Source organism: Phaenicophaeus curvirostris, chromosome 15 (genome assembly GCF_032191515.1).
Source record: "Phaenicophaeus curvirostris isolate KB17595 chromosome 15, BPBGC_Pcur_1.0, whole genome shotgun sequence".
In the NCBI taxonomy this organism is placed as follows: Eukaryota; Metazoa; Chordata; class Aves; order Cuculiformes; family Cuculidae; genus Phaenicophaeus; species Phaenicophaeus curvirostris.
Window position 1 is genome coordinate 15,456,216 of NC_091406.1, and position 20,955 is coordinate 15,477,170.

A 20,955-nucleotide genomic window follows, 5' to 3' on the forward strand; every position below is an offset into this window, starting at 1 on the left:
AGTCACAAATTTCAGTCTTGTTTTCATCTCTGCCTCTGTGCTGTTTGTTGGTACATAAGTGTATTTGTAACACAGACAAAGAAAATAAAAGTAGTAAATGAAAATTTTTTGCTCATAAGCAGAAATAAGTAACGTGGACCATGCAATGCTCCTCATTTCCAAGGATAACTGCAAAACTTCCTTCTGTTCCTACATCTACTAAATCACCTTGCTTTCATGGGTTTTGAGGACTTCAAGGTGAATGAAAAGTACAATCTGGAAACCAAAGCGCTTTAAAGAAATCATTCTTAATTTATTTTTTTTGAGTAATGCTGAGCATTCTTTCTCTGCCCTGAGTTATTTACAGAATTTAGAATTCTGTAGGCAGGCAAGTGTGCAGAGAAAAAATGCAGAAAGTAAATGTTTTATATCAGAAAGGTCACAAGATTTAAGTAAGATTAAGAAGTAATACATTATTTAGTACCCTTGCAAAGTGTTCAAACAGATAATATAGATTAATTTTCACTAGAAACATTAAATAATTTCTATGTACTACATTACAGGCTAAAATATATATGCCCAGTATATACAGTGAGTCTGACACATCGAAATTTGGTTTCACTTGCTAATATTCTTTGGTGGTTCAAATCACTTTAATTTTTTAACACTTATGACTGTTTTACAACTGAAGATGTGATATTCTCTGGGGCATTAAGCAAATATATTTTGATAGAGAGATTTAAAACTCAAACTTTCTTTGAAGAAAAACTTGTAAAAAATTCAGATGGGGCTGGAAGGATAAAACATATTTTGTGACTGCAAGAAAAATACATTTAGAAATAGATATTATCTATCTATTTCCTCATCTTTTAGAACTAAGATTGATTTTCCTGTAGCAGTATGTCTGTGCTGAAAATTAAAAATGCATTAAAGAACTGATTATGATGTATTCTATGTATCCTCCTCTTCTCCTACCCACAAATAACTGGTATAGAATTAATCAATTAAAAGCACAGAGGTAAATAAACTCATTCAACATTTACTACATCCTGGGGAGAAGGAATGCATTCCCAGCAACTTTTTCAGAGCCAGCAGAACTCTGTATATTATCAAAAAGGCTTCATTTATCCTCCAGCCTATTTTAGTGAAAGTTATAGCAGTCTACTGTCAGTGGAGGGCTGATGCACACTCTGCGGATATGGAAAATCAGTCCATCAAAAAAAAAAAAAAAAGTCAATTTTATAGGAGTACATGTGGGTTTTTTTTTCCCTTCCTTCTTTTCACCACACAGTAACTTCTCAATATGACAGCCAAGTAAAACTTCATAGTGGCAACACATTACTTTTCCTGAAAAGTGCAGTTGATACAGAATTCAAACAATACTCTTGATAACGTAAGTTCCCAGACAGAAACCCTGCAGATACCTACTGTTAGCTCGATATGAGCAGCACACACCGTCTGATCAACATCAACAGCCCAGCCTGGGAGACAGAGGGGCCAACAACATCTCAGATGACCGTGACGGAGAAACACGCACAGCCACCATGCCCAAGTCCCTCGGAACACTGAACTGGTTTCTGCTGAAGCTAATGGCAAACCTCTTTTGAGCATCAGCACAAAATGAGTAGAGCCCTTGGAGAAGAACTCTCTGTATTATCACATTACCAAAATCACTGTGGTGTGTGCGCAGCACCGGCTATAAAGCCTGTTGTTTCGCTGGTTCTCAGAAGCCAAGGGCAATGCTTTGAGTCTGCTGCATCTCCGGGTACCAGCACTGTGTGAGGCAGGTGCTTACTTTAACATCTACCATTTGCTGTTTCATACCAGGTAATTGAAGGGCAAGCATTTTGGCCTTCCCTGCTGTATTTAGGATTATACTGTTTTGGTGCTGGACCAGTTCAGATGCTGAGGGTTTGAATTTTGGAGAGGTCCCCCTCGTGCTCCCTCTCCATTTCGGTTCAGACTGTGCACTTTCACATATATTAACACTTTCAGCTTTGCAGTATTCACTTTCAAGTAACGGAGAATCAGCTTGATAGTCAAAACCTATTCCAGAAAAGGTCTCCAAGTGAACAAGGAACTGATAGTAATAAGCAAATTATCAGCACTGATGCTGATTTCTGGCTAATAATGGCTTTCACATTACAGTAATGGTGCTCTGAATCTGACGTGCTTTTTCTCTGTTAGAGTAAGCCTTTGCCGTCAAATCCTTTTTTTCTTTTTTTTTAGTCTGTGATGTGGCTTTAACAGTCAGTGTGTAAAGTTTGTGGTACATGGAGAGCACAACGTGGTGTTATTTCAGCTCTCAGGAAAGGATCCTCCCCAAAAGCCAATGACTGCACTGAACAAGCCTGCCAAACGCCCGTCTCTCCTCCCTCTCACATAGCAAACACCTTTTAAACAGCTTTTTGTCTAGGGCAATTGTCAGATATCACATAATATTGTTCCCCACGAACCTGTTACCCGTCCGCTACTCGAGACGATGCAGACCTGGCCAGGTTTCTGGCTGCAGAGCCCACATCGGACGCACTTTGAATACTGCTGAACCCCATCTGTTCCACGCAGCAGCGAGCACGGCAATATCCCCGCTCCTTAGGAGCAGAGAAGTCGTCTGCTGCAGTTTAATTAGCAGTAACCCCAGCCCGGGGGAAGCGTGACATTGCGCCTCGCCACCTACCCCACTGGTCTCAGGTGAGAAAGAAGGATATCGAGCTCCCAGCTTCGCCCAGCACCGCAGCACGAGAAGAGCCACCCCCCGCCACCCCAGCACAGCACCAAGTCAACTCACAGGATCTCCAGGTCGCGCAGGGCTCGGAAGGCTCCATCTTCGATGCAGCTGATCTGGTTGTTGTCCAGTTGCCTGCAGAAAGGAAGGGAGAGGATGAAGGCTGGCTGGTACGGGCAGAGCCGCCTCGGAGAGCCAGGTTAGGGGCTCCCCCTTCACTGAGGTGTCCCCTCCACCCCCGCGCAGCGCCTGCTCGCGCCCGGCGCAGGGCTGCTCGGCTGCCACGCTGCTCGGGCTCTGCTCGCTGCTGGCTGACAGCGCTGCACGCTACCGCACACTGAAGCCTGTCAGGTCTCAGTAAATATTAATTGCGCTTTTTTTTTTTTTTTTTTTTTTTTTTGTGTGTGTGTGTGTAAAGGCAGAAGGGAGTAATTTCATTACATTAGGGCATCCAATCCATTATGAGCTTTTACCGTCATGTCACTGAAACAATTTCATTAAGCTAAAGGCCTGTAAATCATTGGAGGTCACTGTGCTGCCCTCCGTGACCTCCCAGAATGCCTTTTTTTTCTTTTACTGGAAGTTGGAGTCCTCTGTCCTGACAGCACTAAATCTCCAGGCTTTATCTGCCCAAGAGCTGTGAGAGTGCACAGGGAATATACCAATTCCAAATTAGACTCAACTAATCTAATTTTATAGTCTTTTTATTATTCTAAGCACCAAATGTCTGTGGTGGTTCGATGCCTCTCTGCATTGTTACTGGTCCCATCTGGTAGCCCGTTCTATTGAAAGATTTCTGACTAAATACAGATTCTGCCTAACTGCATCAGGGAGAGCAATCCAGTGACAGGAAGCATTATACACACGGACACTTAAAACACTATTTTGCTTCAAAATGTGTAATTTAATATTTGGATGGTGGAGTTCTCCCATTTGTCCCCTCGCATACACATGATTTAAATATATTTTACAATATATGTGGATACAGCAGAGCAGCTGCATCTGTCTCTTTTGCTTAGAAAATTAAAGTTGTAAGTTGAAATCTCAAATTCAGCGATTACATTTTCTGACATCTGATCCCTTAAATTTTACACTTGAAGAAATAAAATTATATATGGACTCACGTGTAAGTACAATACTTGCAATTGCAAAAAAAGATGCAGGCTTCTGACGCTATATGTCCTTGGCACAGCATAAACTTAAATTTGGTGAGGCAGGGACCATTTGTCCTGCATGCGTAAAATATCACAAACAAAAATACTACGATTGTATTGCAGCTTTGGTTACTATTAAAAATAATTAATATATATGCAGAGATAGCAAATATATTACACGTGCGTATAATATACTTGTACATTTTTACCAATTTCTTTCTAATTATTTGCCAAACCTAGTTTTCAGTCTATATAGACATTTGTCACAAAGTTCTTATATGATAATAAAGCACACACAGAGCAAATATAATTTTTATGCAGTCCTATAGAGACTGGAGCTTGATCAACTAACACTGAACATCTTGAATACGTATATATTTAAAGAATACTGGAAACTTATCCTTCATAATGTAGCCCGGTCTTGAAGAATATTGTGGTTTTTATGATTTAAAGTGCATGAAAAGCCATACATACTATAAAATCTACTAAAAAGCTTAGCAAGCATAAAACCCTGCTAAAGTTGCTCAAGAGCTCTCACAACTTTGGAGAAGATGCTGAGTTTGGCAACACTTCAGTGATGTCTCCTACGCTAACAGATATTGGGATGTGAAATCATTCAAAATGGATTTTTCTATAGCATAAGAGTTCATGCACAGTATAAATACATATATAAGTATATGCACACATATTCTTTATTCTCCCACCACATAGCAAAGATACTAAAAAACATACGCTTCTGACTGCTGGGAGGAACAGTGGCTGCTGAGTGGCTTTTTCTGAGGTCCCTGTTTAATTGTGTGGGTTGTTAAAGATTCGTTGCTCAAACAGAAAGGATGGTGCATTTCAGGAGGAATAAACTTCACATGAGCTAAATATAATGCTGGTTGCATGACTAAGTACTTTATAGTTCAGTTGGCTTTATTAAGCATGAAGTTGGCACATGGTGAAGAGAAAGCAGGCGCAACTTGAGAATCACCCCTCTTTTCTTCTATGGGAAATACTACATATTGCCTATTTTTATTTGAGCTATAGTATAATATTGATTTTCTTCTGCCAAACACACTAAAACAGGCAAATAAACCCAGTGTGCTAGTCACAAAGCCTTCAGATTAAAGGGCTTCATATGTGGTGTATTGCTTTTTTTTAAAAAAAACCACTACTCTCTCGGATTGATTTTTGTTGAAAAAGCATAATAACAATCTTAATGATATTTCTATAGGTCCAGTCATGCTAGTGCTAACAAACAAGTTCAGTCTGTATGGTTGGACTCGATGATCCGGTGGGTCTCTTCCAACCTGGTTATTCTATGATTCTATGATTAATCCATGGGACCACAGCAAGGGGAACCTCTAGGTGCCCAGAAGGCACTTTACTGGATAGCCAGGAAACAGGGAAAATATTCACTGGAGGTGCACCCTGATTTCGCATGCCCCATAAACTACATGTGCACAGTTTCTGGGAGACATGGTTTAACGCATCTTTGGAACAAAGCTCATGCCTCCTGATATCTATCACGTCAAAACATTCACATCTGTGTTTAGCACTAAGCATGAAAAGTTCTCCTCAACAGGAACAGAACTATCAGTTGTCTTAAAACTAGCCTGTTTTTAAGACCCTTCCCCTCCCCATTAATTTCTCTGTGTCTAACAATGGAAACTCTATTTCTTTGCGCCTGTACAGCACCCCAGTGAGTGGTTAAGCAGAAACTAGAGATGCAAAAGTTTAAAGTATAAACATCTCCTTTCTTAGAAAAAGCGTTAGCTTAAAGCCTTGAAAAAACTTCAGGTAAAGCCTTACAGAAAGGCAAGGAGAGGTGACCAACACACACTTCAACACCCACAAAGACAAAATAAAAATCCCATGATGTGGACTAGCAGCCACACCACATACCCAAAGCGAAGAAGCTGTGTGAGCAGCTCTTAAGTGCTTAGAATAGACATACCGAACACTTCTCAAGAACATCTTACTTGAATAAAACTAATCCTATGCAGAGGAAGTACAAATTCAACTTAAAAAAAACCCAACAGGAGTATTTCAGAACAGGCAGCACATACATTTCCTTGAGGAATATTTGAGACACCTCTCCTTTCTTCATTGCTGCCCTCTGAATGGAGCACTGGTACCCAAAATACAGATCACCTCCTCCAGGCTCACAGGTAGATTTGAAAAACAGTCTCAGCCAGCAGAAGCACCTATTCAGATTTAAATGCCATCTCCATTTGTCAGTGTTCATACTCTTTCTAGAAGATCTTTTTCTCCTCAGTATTGCAAACATGATGTTATGCATGTAATAGTGTAATGTAATGGCGCAAAAAGGTCAGACAGCACAAACACGGATTTAAGAAGCAATTTTAAAATTGCTTTTTATACCCCCATTTATGCCTGCCTTCTAAAGGAATATGGCACTAAGCTCAGACTTTATCTAAACCATCAAGTGATTCAACTGCCTCTGAAGAAAATAAGGGTCCTCACAGAGAACAAGAGAGCCTCTGTATCTAAAAGAGGCTAAAGGATCAATGAAACCCCAATAACCAAGCTAGGTGAAATAGCCATACAACGTGTATGGCACATTCTAAGAGCTACAAGTCAAGACACGAGCAAATGAACACCACTCAACTTTGAACCTCCAAGTTTTTGCTTAAATAGATATCCAGCTTTTATACAGGTTCACGTGTTTGTGTTAAATGCTGAATCTCACACATATCAGACACAAAGCACTGGACCTGGGCTAGGTGACACTGTCAGGAGGCTTCTTGCTCCAGTGTCAGTGAGCTGAGATATGAGCCTGGGAAACCCAGCAGCTCACCTGTGATTGAATCACCTACTCTGACCTCACCAGAGAGGCTCCAGGGGCATGAGATCTTCCTGACAGGCAATTAGCAACCAGACAACACTAACAGATAGAAAGCGCAATGCTGGAAGATCTCAGAGAATGGAGCAAAACACACAAGGAAGGAAAACACTGAATGGGCATATGGGATTTAGGGGAAGTGTCACACAGACAAATGCTTATAAACAACATGAGAATATATAAAACTATCTGGAAAAAAAGGCATTTTTCATATGCTACAACTATTACATGTAATGCCATATGTATTATTATAATCTCACTATGACTCAACAGATAGTCTCAGTTTTTATTAAAAAGCAGAACTATTATGTCACTAAATTACATGCAACTGATTGATCATTGACTATCTTTAAAATCAATGTTTTAAAGAAAAAAAAGCAACTTCAGACACAAACCACCTTTCTATGAAATCGGAAATAACACTGCGGTAACAGATTCACATCACCAGGCAGTCTTTGGTTTGGCAAGGACACCGCTTTAACTGTTTAAAATACAGTTCCCCTGACAGTGAATAAGTCTGGCTTATCCATTTAGATTCCTATGTTATCTATCATGCATGAGAGTTAAATTTCAAATAACATTTAGAAGGAATAGAATTTTAAAATGTTGATCTTCTTTTGCCATTTGAAATAATCCTTTAAATACTGAGGCTTGGAGGTTTTGCTCACAACAATAAGGAATATTTAATTCTTCAAATGCATTTGAGAGATATAAATGCCCGGCAGCGAAGCTGATGTTATTTTTATCAAGCTTCTACATCTAGGATTTAAAAAAAAACCACAAAACCCAAACTGTTCTTAAATACTAAAGAAATGAATTCATCCCGGGTGAACTTTTTCAAAACTTAAATAATCTAACCTTTTACTAATATTAAAAGTTAGTTCATGTTTGAACTCCTACATTTATATTTCTAGCAATGTTTCTTCGTCTGTGATTCTATATTATAACAACTCACCTGATGACTTATATAAGAGCATAGGATATTATTTCTGCCGTTAGTCATACTCATATGAAGAAGAGGTCCTTCAAGCATCAACATTTCTCAATAAAGAACAATATAATCAGTAATTTGTACTTTGTTTCAGTGGAGGACTTTTTTCCATTTACAAACATTACTGAGGCCACTGCAGAGCGCAGGTGTTAATCTGCTTTGAATTACACTGTGACAGCAGTTTAAGTACTATAACCTCTTTATGTGTTTTAAAAAATTTATTTAAATATAAGCCTGTATTTAAAAGTACCGTAATAAATACTTTTCAGATTTCTTTGTTCCTCATATTTTACACGTTTACTATAAAAAGAAGTGTTAGAATAGCTTAATATTTAAGAAAGTTTTATTTAGAATTGTTGTTAGAGAAAACCAAATTTTATTAGTTACATCTCCAGAAGAACCTCAGTTTGGACATTTTTTCCCAAACCTTTCCCAGCTTTTTTCTAATACAAACCGGTGGGTTTATGCCATCACTTTCCTGAAAGTTTATACCCTAGTACTGAAGCTCTTCAAATAACCTGTAGGAATTCAAGAGATACTCCATAACATTTATTGTCCAGCCTCCAAACTGCTCCTTAGATAACTCGGAGAACATTAAAATGTCGAAGGACAATGACAGATACCGAGTGATTCTATGATTCTATGTATGTAAAATTTCTCACCTACCAAACTAATGTATTTATCCTTAAATGAAATTGATAAGGAAGTAACATAAATGGTAGCAGAAGGTCCTTTGAACTAACAGTAAATTCAATTAAATTGAAATAATATAAATTTATTTCATAGTACCTTTTAATGCATTTTTTATGTTTAATGTTTACTCTTTATTGATACTTTACTAAAATAATTCTGTCAGATCCTGCTTGTATTGGAAAAATAAAAAGAATTGAAACATTAAATCCAACATCAAAATAATTCTCAAATGGACTAAATTTATGGTGCAAAGCACATATGATCAAGCTGAAACCTCCCTCTGGGATTTTTACAAGTTTTTCAAAATTCCCCATTTTTTTTTTTGTTGTTGTTTGTTTCCTAAAGATGTGGTTTTGCCAAAAGCTATGGTTGAAGCATTGTGCAGAAAGAACTCATCTGCATGAAATAATTGCGCTAAGTCATATTGTCTGTCCTTGGTTTTCATAGCAAACCTATGCTGCCAGGTTGTTAAATAAGAAGGGAGGGATAGCTGATTTGGAGGAGAAGAGTTGCTTATAAATAATTACTCTGCAGACTATTCCAAAGTATTTAGTATTTACTCCAAGTTTTTTTATTGCATTAACTTATAATTCAAAATGTTGTTGTCAAAAAATAGACACCATCTTTGCTTAATGCAGAACCTAAAGTGACAAATAAACAAGTAGATGACTCCTGCCTCTTCCCACAAGTATACGTACACACGAAACCAAGATTTCCTTTCAATATCAGGGGATTTAGAACAATTTTTTTTTCTTTTTTTTAACTCCCTCTGGTTGCTGATGTAACAAATAGTGCATACCAGGCACAGAAATGGCTGTCTCCATAGCAATTGGGGCAGGTTCTGTGGTTTCCCTAGTTACTCTTGACTGATAACCATCCGTTGTTCTCCTCTGCCATAGCCCCAAAGGGGAAGAGGGGAAGAAACAAGGAAGATAAAATGGGTGTTAGACAACACTAAAGTTATTTACTATAGTGTTTCTTGCATTTTCAGGTTTGCACTTGCCTAAATCTTTGTTTTCTTTATTGCCATTTGCAGTTGACGAGTATCAAATACAACAAGTAAAGAAAAGTTCTAATTCTAAAATGTTAATAATAATTCACCTAATTAGTAGGAAATCATATTAGGGAATCATATTAGGAATATCAATGGGAAATCATATCATTAGGGACATTACTATGACACTGTGGAAAACCTGACACTAACGCACTTACATAGAAAAAGTATGCACATATTTATTCATAATAAATAGAAATTTGTAATGTACAGGGAGCAGGGAGTAGAGGAGGTGCAAGTTAGCATCTGCCTACCTGCCACAGGTGGAATAGGATCACTAAGTAACTGCTCTTCCCACTTCTGCCCTGCAATAACGGCTGGAAGTTCTCTCTGTCGACACATTTGTGGCCATCTCTTCCAGCAAACCTTGAGCCCTTCAGCGTGCCTGTGTGGTGCTCCAAGGGAGACACAGGCACAGCAAGCCCGCAGGGACCAGGCTCCCCATGCCTGCATCCTTCCTCGATGGCAGCAGCGCCGCTGGGCTTGTGCCACGGGCATCCTTGACGGCCCCGCAGCCCAAGGCACGCATCAAGATGTGGACTATAAGCAAGATCACTGTTTACACAAGCTCAGGTACCATCACAGTATTAGTAATATGGAACTAACTGCACATAAATCATGCTCATTTTGAAGGATAAACAAATAAGCCTCCACAGGCTGGCTGTTACGGCCGATCAATACAGCAGCACGCAACTGGGGATTGGGATTTTTCCTTGAAAATGATTCTGTGCAGTGACAAATTCATTACAGACCAAAACCTAACAATGAAAGATACAGAATCCTTCATCTCTTAATGTGAAAATTTATATCATCTGTCAAAAGCAGACAACGTTTGCTTGGAGATACCAGTACTCCTAAAATATACCTTCAGTAGGACAGAGGACTGCAAGAAACTCTATAGAGGGACTCAACAAGGCAGGTGATTGCCCCGCTGGTTCTTCTCCACCGTGCAGGACTAGAGCCATTCTTGGCATGGGTGCATCCCTGGGGATGGCTCAGGAGCCCAGCAGCTCCGGGCTGGTCACCGGGACACGAGGCTGAAGATGCTCACGTGTGCTGCCAGGATAAAGAGCAGAATGTAGCAAAACAAGGTGTTCAATGGGACTGCTTAGCAAAAATTGTATTAATTCTGATGTTACACTGTTTACAAATTTTAATTATTTACTAAATTCAGCTTTGGGAGGAAAACTAGGGCCCTCATGCCTTTAAGAGGCTTAGATTTTTTCAGCAAACATGAAAATTACATGAGGAGACAGAGGCTGTGGCAGGGAGTAAATGCAATAGAGCTCGGCAATTAGGCGAAGGTAAATGCACCCAGGGGCCAGACACCAGAAGCACCTCTTTTACACAGTTAGGAAGATGACAGAGCAAAAAGAAATCTTGACATTTGATCTCCAGACATCTGTCCCCTTTGAAATCACATATTACATTAGATTAATTCTATCACCCGCAGTCATACAGTGACTTGAGAGATGTTTCCTAGCTCTTAAGACAAAAATTAGGAGGAAGTAATACCAAAATAGTAAACGTTGTGAGTAAAGTCACAGCAGAGTGTCAACCTTGCTACATGGCTGGTAAATTTGCGCAAACCAGTACAGATCCTTGTGGTCTGGTGGATTTATTTTCTTTTAAATAGAAAATACTAAAGACCTAGTGGATGAATACCCAAACAATTAACATCTTGCACTTATGAACTGTAGTACTTTAGTATCGAACACACAAATTAAGTTTGCAATCAGATCATACACTAACACATTGTTTAAAAAATCAAAAATGGCCAGTTGAAACTGGAGAGGGAAGAACAGTTTTGAATATATCACTGCCTCATTTTGGTTTGAGGAATTACTTTTATCATGCTTGCATTCAGTTCCTCAACATCCAAGGAGTGCTAAAATAATAACTAAAACTCACAGTCACTGGAGCACGTTAATGATTAGTGCATTTGTTTTAAATCACTCTGATACAGGTTTCCAGTGCTGGTCCTGCTTAGCACAGGCTCACAAGCTTTACTACTGGGTTCCAAAGAGCAGGCCATTTCATCTTTAATACAACTAGGGGCTCTGATTTTAGGATGAGTAAGTGGCAACCCATAAGATATAAGGTATGAGGGGTGGCTGCTTCCAGTTTTCTTGTTTGGTTTTACCCCTTTTCTCAAATACTCTTCAGGCAACAGCAACTCATCTTTGAGACATAAAATTTAAATTATTCCAGTAATTTCCACTGTAAAATCAGCCACTAAAAAATAACCAATGAAAACAAAGTGTTTTCAATTACTTCAAGACAAGGAGCCATTTGGCTTAGCTACAGCTTTGTCTTGTTTGCTGCCTACCTGTCTGGGCATTATCAGAGATTTTGGTTTTAACACGCAAATGCTCCTAAATGGCTGAGGTCCACAAGCAGCTCCCAGTTCTGACTCCTCACTCAGCTTACTGGCTTCTCTGCCTTGCAGGTATGTGACTCCTCAGGCCAAATGAAGAAGAGCAGGAGGCCCAAGCAGACCATATAACTGCGCTCCTAAGACTGTTGCCCTCTTCCTTATATAAAAGAAGGCCAGCAACATATATGATAAAAAAACAAATTTGAATTTTGCATTCCAGTGGTTGCTTCAATGCACATGCAATGTCCTGATCCTTTAGTTTTAAGAGTCTTTGTATTTGTCATTTCTTAGCGCCCCATCTCATTTTGCAAGTCAGATCTGTGAATGACTTGTAATCAATAGTAGATAAGCATACGGACACGTTTAGATGAGTCGATGCTAAGGATGGGCGAGAGACATTAGAATTCACCCTGACGCTTCTGAGCTTTTAAGTCATTTACATCAAACTTCATTCTCACTACTCAAGGGAATGAATGCAAGTTCCACATCCAAATTCCCTCTAGAATTACTTCTTATGGTCTGACTCTATACTTCATTGCCCCAAATTTGCTTGTTCTCCTGTGCGATGGCAAACAAATAAGCTAACATAATATGTGCTTTGGATTTCTGTATTATTCACTCACACTATAAAAAGTCTGATGAAAGGGAGGGCTCTTGCTGCAGGCTTTGATATATTTATGTATATTTGGACTATATTCATAAACAAAATACTCTGCATTTCGCTGGGCATTATGTGTGCTTATATATGTAACTTATGTAAGTACGTAAGTACATTTGCTTATTCATATATAAGCACTTATATATGAATATATAAGTACAGATATGTGAGTAAGCAAATAACATCATCACCTTACCTGAGAGCCTGGAGACTAGAGATATGAAAGCACCTTGCGCACAGAGACTCCCAGCCATTAGGAAATGGTTTCTGTACGAAAGGGAGTAGCTGTGAGCAATCACAGAATGGAAAACATTTGACTGGAGCCTGCTCTGGGCCATGCACACACTTAGCTCTAACTGCTGAACTTTCACCAAACAGCCTTCTCCAAGCTTTCAATCTTTCGTTTCACAGAGTGTTGTTCTGTCCTGTCTGCTCTATAGTGAGGTCTGTAGGGGAGGAAACCTCACTTCCCTGCGCATTCAGAGACTCACACAAGGGTTCTGAGCAGGCCCACCTATAGGGGACTTCTCATTATCAGCATTGCTGAGGTCCACTCATAGACATGAAATATTTGTTGGGCAGTTATATGTGAATTTGAAGACCCATTCTTCATCCTCCAGTAGTTGTCCGCATCCAACTAAGTCATCTTGTGACATATTTCATAAAGAAAATGTCACTCAAACTATGCCTTTGTGACTTGTTTCCTCCACTGCCGTCCTTTCCTTTCCCCAACTCTACACTAGGTCTCGGTCTCTTGCCAAACTCACTTATGCTGTAAATGAAACACCTGCACATAACAAATGAAAGCCCCAAACACTTAATGTGGCATCTACAGAACAAGAAGGGCTAGGAAGGAATAACTACTTTCTAGACAGAAGAAAAGGAAAGTAAATCAGATGAAAACCCAGAAAAGATTGTAGGGAAGGCAAGCAAATAAATGACCTGTTATATTAAATGGGAACTAAAACTAATGTTGGTTACCTAGGGACCCTGTAATTACTTCAATTTTTAAATATATGAAAAGTGCAATGAAATCACAGTAAATTGGATCACAGTTGGCAAAGCCATTCTGTTTCACTGTTACCAGGCCAGCCAAAATCATGTCGTCTGTGAAATGTTTATTACCAAGAGTAAGGACAGCAATCCATCCTGCAGATTTATGTCTAGAAGCATTTCTGAACAAATGTTTCTGTTTGAAGACCCATGTGAACCATAAGCATCCAATATGTTTGGATGACTATACTGAGTTTTTGTTAGCAGATCTTTAAATTTCTGAACGCTTTACAAACCCAGTGTGGCTCTGCCACACATCCCACAAGAACAGGGCAGTGAGCTTGTGTGACAACTCTGCTGCATATTCACCAGGGAGTGGTTCTTTCTACTCACATGAAACCGTAAGTCTATTTCTTAAAATTCCTAAAAGAAATGGTATCCATCTATTCTTGGCATGTATGTGATTGCTGTAGTATTTGGGTCCCTCGTTCTTTAATATGTTTATTCATCTGAACCACAGATACATAGTTGTTCAGCAACATCATGAGATTCTACAAAATCCCAGGAACTCAACAGAGCACTTCATATTCCACTAACCCCCATGATTTCTGAATTAAAATATACTTTCCTGGCCTCAGAACATGTAAAGTACCAACCTAAAACAAGGAACAGGGAGCGCTTATATCAACATGTGCTGAACACCACTCACTGTGATAGATAATTACTGATTGTGTTACTACTGTCATAAAGTACATTGATAAAGATGAGGTAAAACATGTATAACAGCACTAATGTTATACTGAATGGCAGTACTTGAAAGTAAAAATATCATCAAAAACCCTGCTGGCACCTGGTATCCTCACATAAGCTTAGTTCTTGGGCAGAATTTAAAAGCATCCTAACAGGTGCTAGTCTCTCTTTCAGCTTTCCTCGTGGATCGTTGTTCGCTTGGAGAGATTAACTGCTGGATAAGGAATAACTTGACCACAGATCTGAAACTTCACAGTTTAGAAATCCCTCTACCAAGGGACAACCATAATCTCCAAGACAACATACACTGCAAGAACAGGATGATAGGTCACCTCCAAAGGGCTTTATTCCATCTGGCAGGAAACTCAAGTAAGGTAACTTAAAATTCTGTGTTTATCTATAAATGCAGGACTCCTCAACAAGAGAAATGTGAAAGAATTATTTGATTTAAAACTGGTAAAACCTGCATCACGAAATAACTGCATCCCTGATTTAAAAAGAAAAAAAAAAGATATGGCTAGAAGACGGCTTGCTATTAGACATACAGTTAGTATTATCAACTAATTTTTACACCTTAAATCTAACATAAACAGGAAAAACTGCAGCTGCAGGCTGATGTACAGAATTCCCTTCAAGCTATAGAATGCAATAGTTTTCTACACAAATTGCTAAGTTTTATTTTTAAATAACAAAAACAAAACCCACTTCATTTTGAAACTAATAATATCAACTTACAGGTCATCTTAGACACTGCGATTTCTTAACTATAAATGGTTACATGTCTAAATTGTTCATCCACATTTACTTCCTACCCACTGAATAATGACTCTGCAAGCCTTACAGAATTGAAGCATTTAAAAAAGGATCTTAAAAGTTAACTTCATCCACACGATTTGGAAACTTTCTTGCTAGGAGGTATTTTTTATTATTATTTTTCCCCAGCATTACTCCATCAATGCATTCAGAGCAGAGACAGCTGCTTCCTCTGCCAGGATTGTCATAACAACACGGCAGTCATGTGCAAGCAAACTGTTACTCCCTGGTAGGATTAGGCAGCAAGTTTGGATCACAACAGCATACCAGTTACCTTGCCTGACCCTTGAAACAAAATCTCAGACACCTAATTCATACTGAAATCTGACAGCCCTGAAATAAAATGGCCAGCAAAAAGCCCTGCCCCAAAGTTTTCTTGCAATCCAAGCCACAAATCTTTTCTAAGTAGGTAAAGAGGATACCTGCACAATTGGCTTCACAGCACATTTCTCCCATCCTTCTCAGTCACTCTCCTGAGAGGGCTGTTTGCCTAACTTAGAGCAGAGCTTGCTGCTTACCCGCCACCCCAATGAGCCCCGCCTGAACATTAACCCTTAATTATGCTTTCAAGCTGTTACCCAAGCAGTGAGAGTGCCACATCCTTGAAAAGCAATGTGAGCTCAAGGCAAAAGCTAAAACGCAAAGAAAACATCACCCCAACCCCCACCGGAATGGTTCGGGAAACTGCGAGCCCCCTTACTCGGTGAATCATTCCAGGCAAACCACTTGACCTCCTTGCAGCAGTCATCTCCCTTGTAAGACTGGTTTTAAAAGCAGGACCTAATCAATAGCTGATGTTGCATATGACCTGAAATTAAGCATAGGAGCTAAACACAAAATAAAGTAGGTTCAGGGGTGAAACTCACTTATGGGGCTACTGAGGGGTCACAAAGGAAAGTGGAAGGAAGAAGGAAAAAAAGAAGGAAAACAAAAATCAATCTCTGATTTTCACACCAGAAAGATGCATTTCCCACCACGCATCATGACACACAGTTCTTAGCACGTATGAAAAAGAATAATGACTCGTACGCTGCGCACCTAGAAATGCAACAAGAACTTCTTCTGGGATCTAAATGCAAACAGTTTGCATTAAGAAATCTTGTGCACCACATCGCGGTTTTGAATAACCCATCAGTTCTGATTAAATTAGTTGGGTTCTGGGTTTGTTTTCTGTCATTATACATTCCAGTACTAACATAGCACAACTACTTTACAGTAACGTCTGACTGAAAGAATTACATATGGGAATCATCTTTATCATTCTTAAAAGACTTGTTTTCCTTCAAAAGACCAATTAAGAAATCCTCACTTTCCCTAGTAAAACATGAGAAAGGAGTAAGAATTCCAAGTGTGAAAACAGCACCTTGGACAAGCTGCGTGTGTACATCATCAGAGCGTTACTGCATCACTGTTCAGTGATGTGGAAAAATAACTCCTAAAAGAGCTTTGTAAAAAACCACAAAAGAGTGGAGCTGAGGTTACTTCCATAGGAAGACAGAATTCTTTCATTTGTTTCTTTGACATTTATGGGACTACCAAAGGGTAAACAAAAGCAAAATTAGATCCCACAGGCTTTTGGTTGGAAAAAAAGTGGAGGAAAATGATATTCAGTAGCAGAAATCCGTTGTACAAATGAGACCATCATCCAGCAGCGCTTTCCAACACTGCTGTCTTGCATTGGCCCTATGTCATCAGGTCTTAAACAGAAGTGTTTTTATTCTTGTCTACCTCAAAGCTATTTTAGCAAAGCCATTCTCAGATTTACACCTAGGTAATCAGCTGTACGCTATCTCCTTTAATCTCATAACAGATATTTGAGTGCCTGAGGATTCCCTCTGCGCTTCACACAGTTAGATCCTTATTTTACATTGGAAGAAAACATTGCAGATCTGAGCAAAACCGCTTTTTTTTAAAATAGGGGAAAACAAGGATCCTCTACAGGATCATCTTAATATCCATGTAGGATTTGCGTGATCTGAGCTTCTTTCAAAGAAAATTTCAAATGATGTAGCAATTCATCTGTTTAATAGAACTGCGTAACATCTTATGGTGTACAAACACAGTGAACTTATGTTCATATAAACCCCATTTATAAGACTGTAAAGATAAAATTATACCATTATGGTTTAATTATATTTTCCTCTGAAAACGCTTTCCTTTCACGGCAAAACCATTTGGGATTGAACGGAATTGCAGGTGGCTTAATTTTCCTACGGCTGCTTTGTCTCATGGAGCTACCCAACTGCAAGATAGTGAAGTCGTATAACAGACTGAATCATTGAATGAGAAACATAACCATTCCCTTCTGTGCTCTAAATACGGCAAGAAGCTGCACAGGCTTTGTCGTCTTCATTTTAAATCCCCAGTTCTGTGCTCTCAGAGAAAGCTGCAGCTGAGCTAAGGGCTGACAATAGCCAAGCAGTAGCCTGGCCGAGGTGGGTCAAGAAAGGGGGACATCCATCTTATTTTGTGGTCAAGGGAAAAGCAGCGTAGGAAATCTAGTCCCTGAATCGATTGCCAAAATGAATTTTTGAGCCTATGTCATTGCCTTCTGGAGAAAACAAGAATACATTGACTTACCTGCCTTGCACCAGAGTTTCCATCACTTTTTTTTATGAAATTAGATTAAAAATAAAACTTGTGTTATATCAAAAAAGCTATACAGTATTAATTAAGAACTGAGGAAGTTTTATTCACCTTAAAGGGTAAATAAATAAATACAGCAAATCCAAGAAGACTGCTGCCTATTTACAAAATGAAATAGCAAAACTTAATCCCAGTGAAACAGGAAAACAACTCGAGACTGCAGAGACCCACAGTGTCTGAAAAGCACATTGGCTCTTCAAAACCAATCCCGAGCCACAGGTCAGCACTCCCTGTGGATCCTTTCACTGGAGGCAAGATCTCCAGCGTGTACAGCACTGCCTGGGAAGTCTATGGCAAAGCACAGCCCTGCCATGGAACAAGCAGGTACACAGCTCGACACCTGCTCTCGTGCCAAAAGACCCTTTTCCTTTCTAGCTCAAAGACATGTGTTGCACCAACAGAATAGCCAAGCTGAAACACAGAGGGAGAGGAGAAAAAGGGAGATGGAAGATGAGGGCAAAGGGGGAAGACAATTCAAGCCATGCTTTTAACTTTGTCCAGCTGGGAAGGTCAAGAGGAGAAGGCAAACTTTGTTCTGCTGGTGGACACTATTACAGCCCCCATCCATTCATGGAATCTGCACTAAAATGATATTGCTATGCTGTTTTGGCTAGAGCCTGCATCGGCTGACCCTTCTGTGCCCAGCACAGCACCGGAATAATTCCATACAAAAGGTTTGCATTAAACGTAATGAAGCAAATGACAAAATCAATAAACCTGGAATGGTGTGGCTATCATAAAAATGATGTAAATACAGAGTTCACAGTGGTATGAAGCTATTTAGAATTATAATTAAAAGCAGTGCTTTTTTTTTTTTTTTCTCCAGAAGAAAAGTTCCTTTTGACAATCATAGATGAATGCTACAGGAAATTTTCAACAAATGTATTGAAAATTAAAATATGGCACAAAGACAGCATAAATTACCCCAAGATAAACTGTAGTCATAGGTTGGTCTAAAAAAGGCCAAAATAAAGAAAATTTGATTTTCATACTTCTTCAACTGATGTCACATCCCATTTTAATCAAGTTTTATATCAAAAGGACAGTTAAGAATACCACATAGCCTGTTTTTTAAAAATGGTACTTTCTGGAGTTTGTTTCTGTCAAAGAGACTTTTGTAAGGCTATAAGACCAGAAAAGGGCCAAATCTGTGATTCATTACCTCTCTGTACAAAAACAGTGCAGCAGCATGGGTGCTGCATCATGATTTATCTGTGCTTTATTAGGATCAAAGAATAAAGAGCTCAGAAAGCACGGAACAGGGCTCAGCAAAATAAGTAAGCTGGTAAGTAATCCCTGGAAACATGAGTAGTCATCCTGACATTTTGTAGCAGATTCCAAACCCCAGATAGTGGATCCTATTCAGACTTAGGGGTGAGATTTTCCTTCAGCAAAGTCTGGACATGGAGTTTATGGCCTTACTTAAATAACTTTCCCAATGTCATACTTAAGCTAATGAATTATATACAACTTAAATCTCTACATTCCTGAAATGGTTGTTTTATTTTAACTACGTAGCACCTAATCAAACAGAAAATCCACTGCTAATTTTAAAAGTGACCATCAAAGCTGGGGCTCTTCCATCCAAAGGCTGAACATTTTCTGTCTCCTGTGCAACCTGTTCACATCCCTGTGTCAGATGTGCCGTATCCCTGACAGGAATGACACATCCATGTCACTCTTCAAACCCCGCTCCGATGACCGACTTACAGAGCTGCATTACTAATGGCTACAGAAGAAGTCCTCTCAAGCAGGAGAAGGCAATAAATTATGCAAAAAAGAAAGCATAAAGAAGATCAGAGCAGAATTAGAAGTAGATGGAAAGGATGACTTCCGTCTATATGGTGCACCTCATCTTTACTGTCATCGTCAATAGGATTTTCCCACAAGAACAAGGAGTGTGCAGCTTTTAAGTGGTGCTAGAAATAAATTTCCTTATAAGGAAAAAACAGCTGTTATTTAAGCTTCTCTTACACCTACAAGAAAAAATCAGAAATATATGGTTTGCCTAAAAACCTTATATTGAAAACAATCTATGTTGCAGCAGACGTACTGAATGCAGAAATTGGGTAAATCAAAAGTATGTGTCACTGTGTTACGAAGGCAGTAAATTCTGAATTGCATCAGAAAAATGAAAATTATAAAAATATTAAATGACACCAAACATCAGCCCTCCCACTACTAAATATTACTGGCTTATGTACTTCTGTCTTACAGACAGACCACACTTAAGAGATATTTTAGCTTTTATTTATCTGAAATTCTAATCAGGGGGAAGTAACCTTTAAAGTAAGGAAATCTGTTTCTCATGAGTGATGGTTCGGCTTTTAATGAGTTGTGGGTGACAGATCCCGTGTGGCTAGTTGAGCCCACAACTACGGGCATTCATGAAACAAATACTTCCTGCAATGCAACTGGACAGGAGAACAGAGCAGGCATCCCCTCTAGTTAATGCAGATGTTTTCATTTACAAAAAAAAAAAAGAAAAGAAAAAAAATCAGCAGTGTATTTTCAGTCTGTGAAATCAATCTCAAGTGAAGTACAACTGGTAGCTTAGCACATTCAACAGATTTAAGGTCATTCTGTGCTGGTTAGTCCACCTGGAATTTTATTTATTAGAGAGGGACATGGGAAAGGGAATTACATAAACCAAAATGTGTTTAAAAACACAAGTACAATCTATTCACACTACCAAATATGACATACATTTAAATACTTCATGAAATGGTCCTGGTGTTTTCCAGTATTTATCACGTGTGTTGCAGAACTTGCAGCATGCACATGTTTCTGCTATTCTTCCTCAATACATCTGGGACCATCCCAAGTTGTTCAGGGATAAAGCGAGGAGGCAGCATTCCCTTTAGCAGCTTTTCTCATAAAATACAGGAATATCCTGCAGGTTGGGACCAAACACTGCAGTTCACCATGTGAACAGCTGACACAACACTACTGCAGAGCACTTGCGAAAACGCACTATCAGGATCGAGATTAGTTCACAAGCTAGCGAAAGCACTGCTGAACCAGCATCTTTTAGCATCAGTGGACAACACCGATGGTAATAGTCCGCAAAACTTCCTTCTCAAAAGGGTGATCTTGAATAATGACTACTCCTTATGATGTTAAAAGAGATCTATGCAAAAGTTCCAGGATTTTAAGGACACTTGAAAAACACAATATTTCTTGACAGTCATGATAAAGTGGCAGAGAGCACAGCTGTTCAGAAGGCATGGCTTATGTACACCATATTCCAGAAAAATACAAATTAACTCCT

General features: G+C 39.1%; 1 protein-coding gene across 1 annotated transcript in view; it reads right to left on the bottom strand.

The window, feature by feature from the left end:
• Window positions 1–20,955, bottom strand: part of SLIT3 (slit guidance ligand 3) — a 504,299-nt gene that overhangs the window by 218,864 nt on the left and 264,480 nt on the right. The window contains exon 6 of the mRNA XM_069869312.1: window positions 2,768–2,839. Coding sequence (XP_069725413.1) covers window positions 2,768–2,839 — 72 coding nt within the window. The remainder of the gene's footprint in view (window positions 1–2,767; window positions 2,840–20,955) is intronic.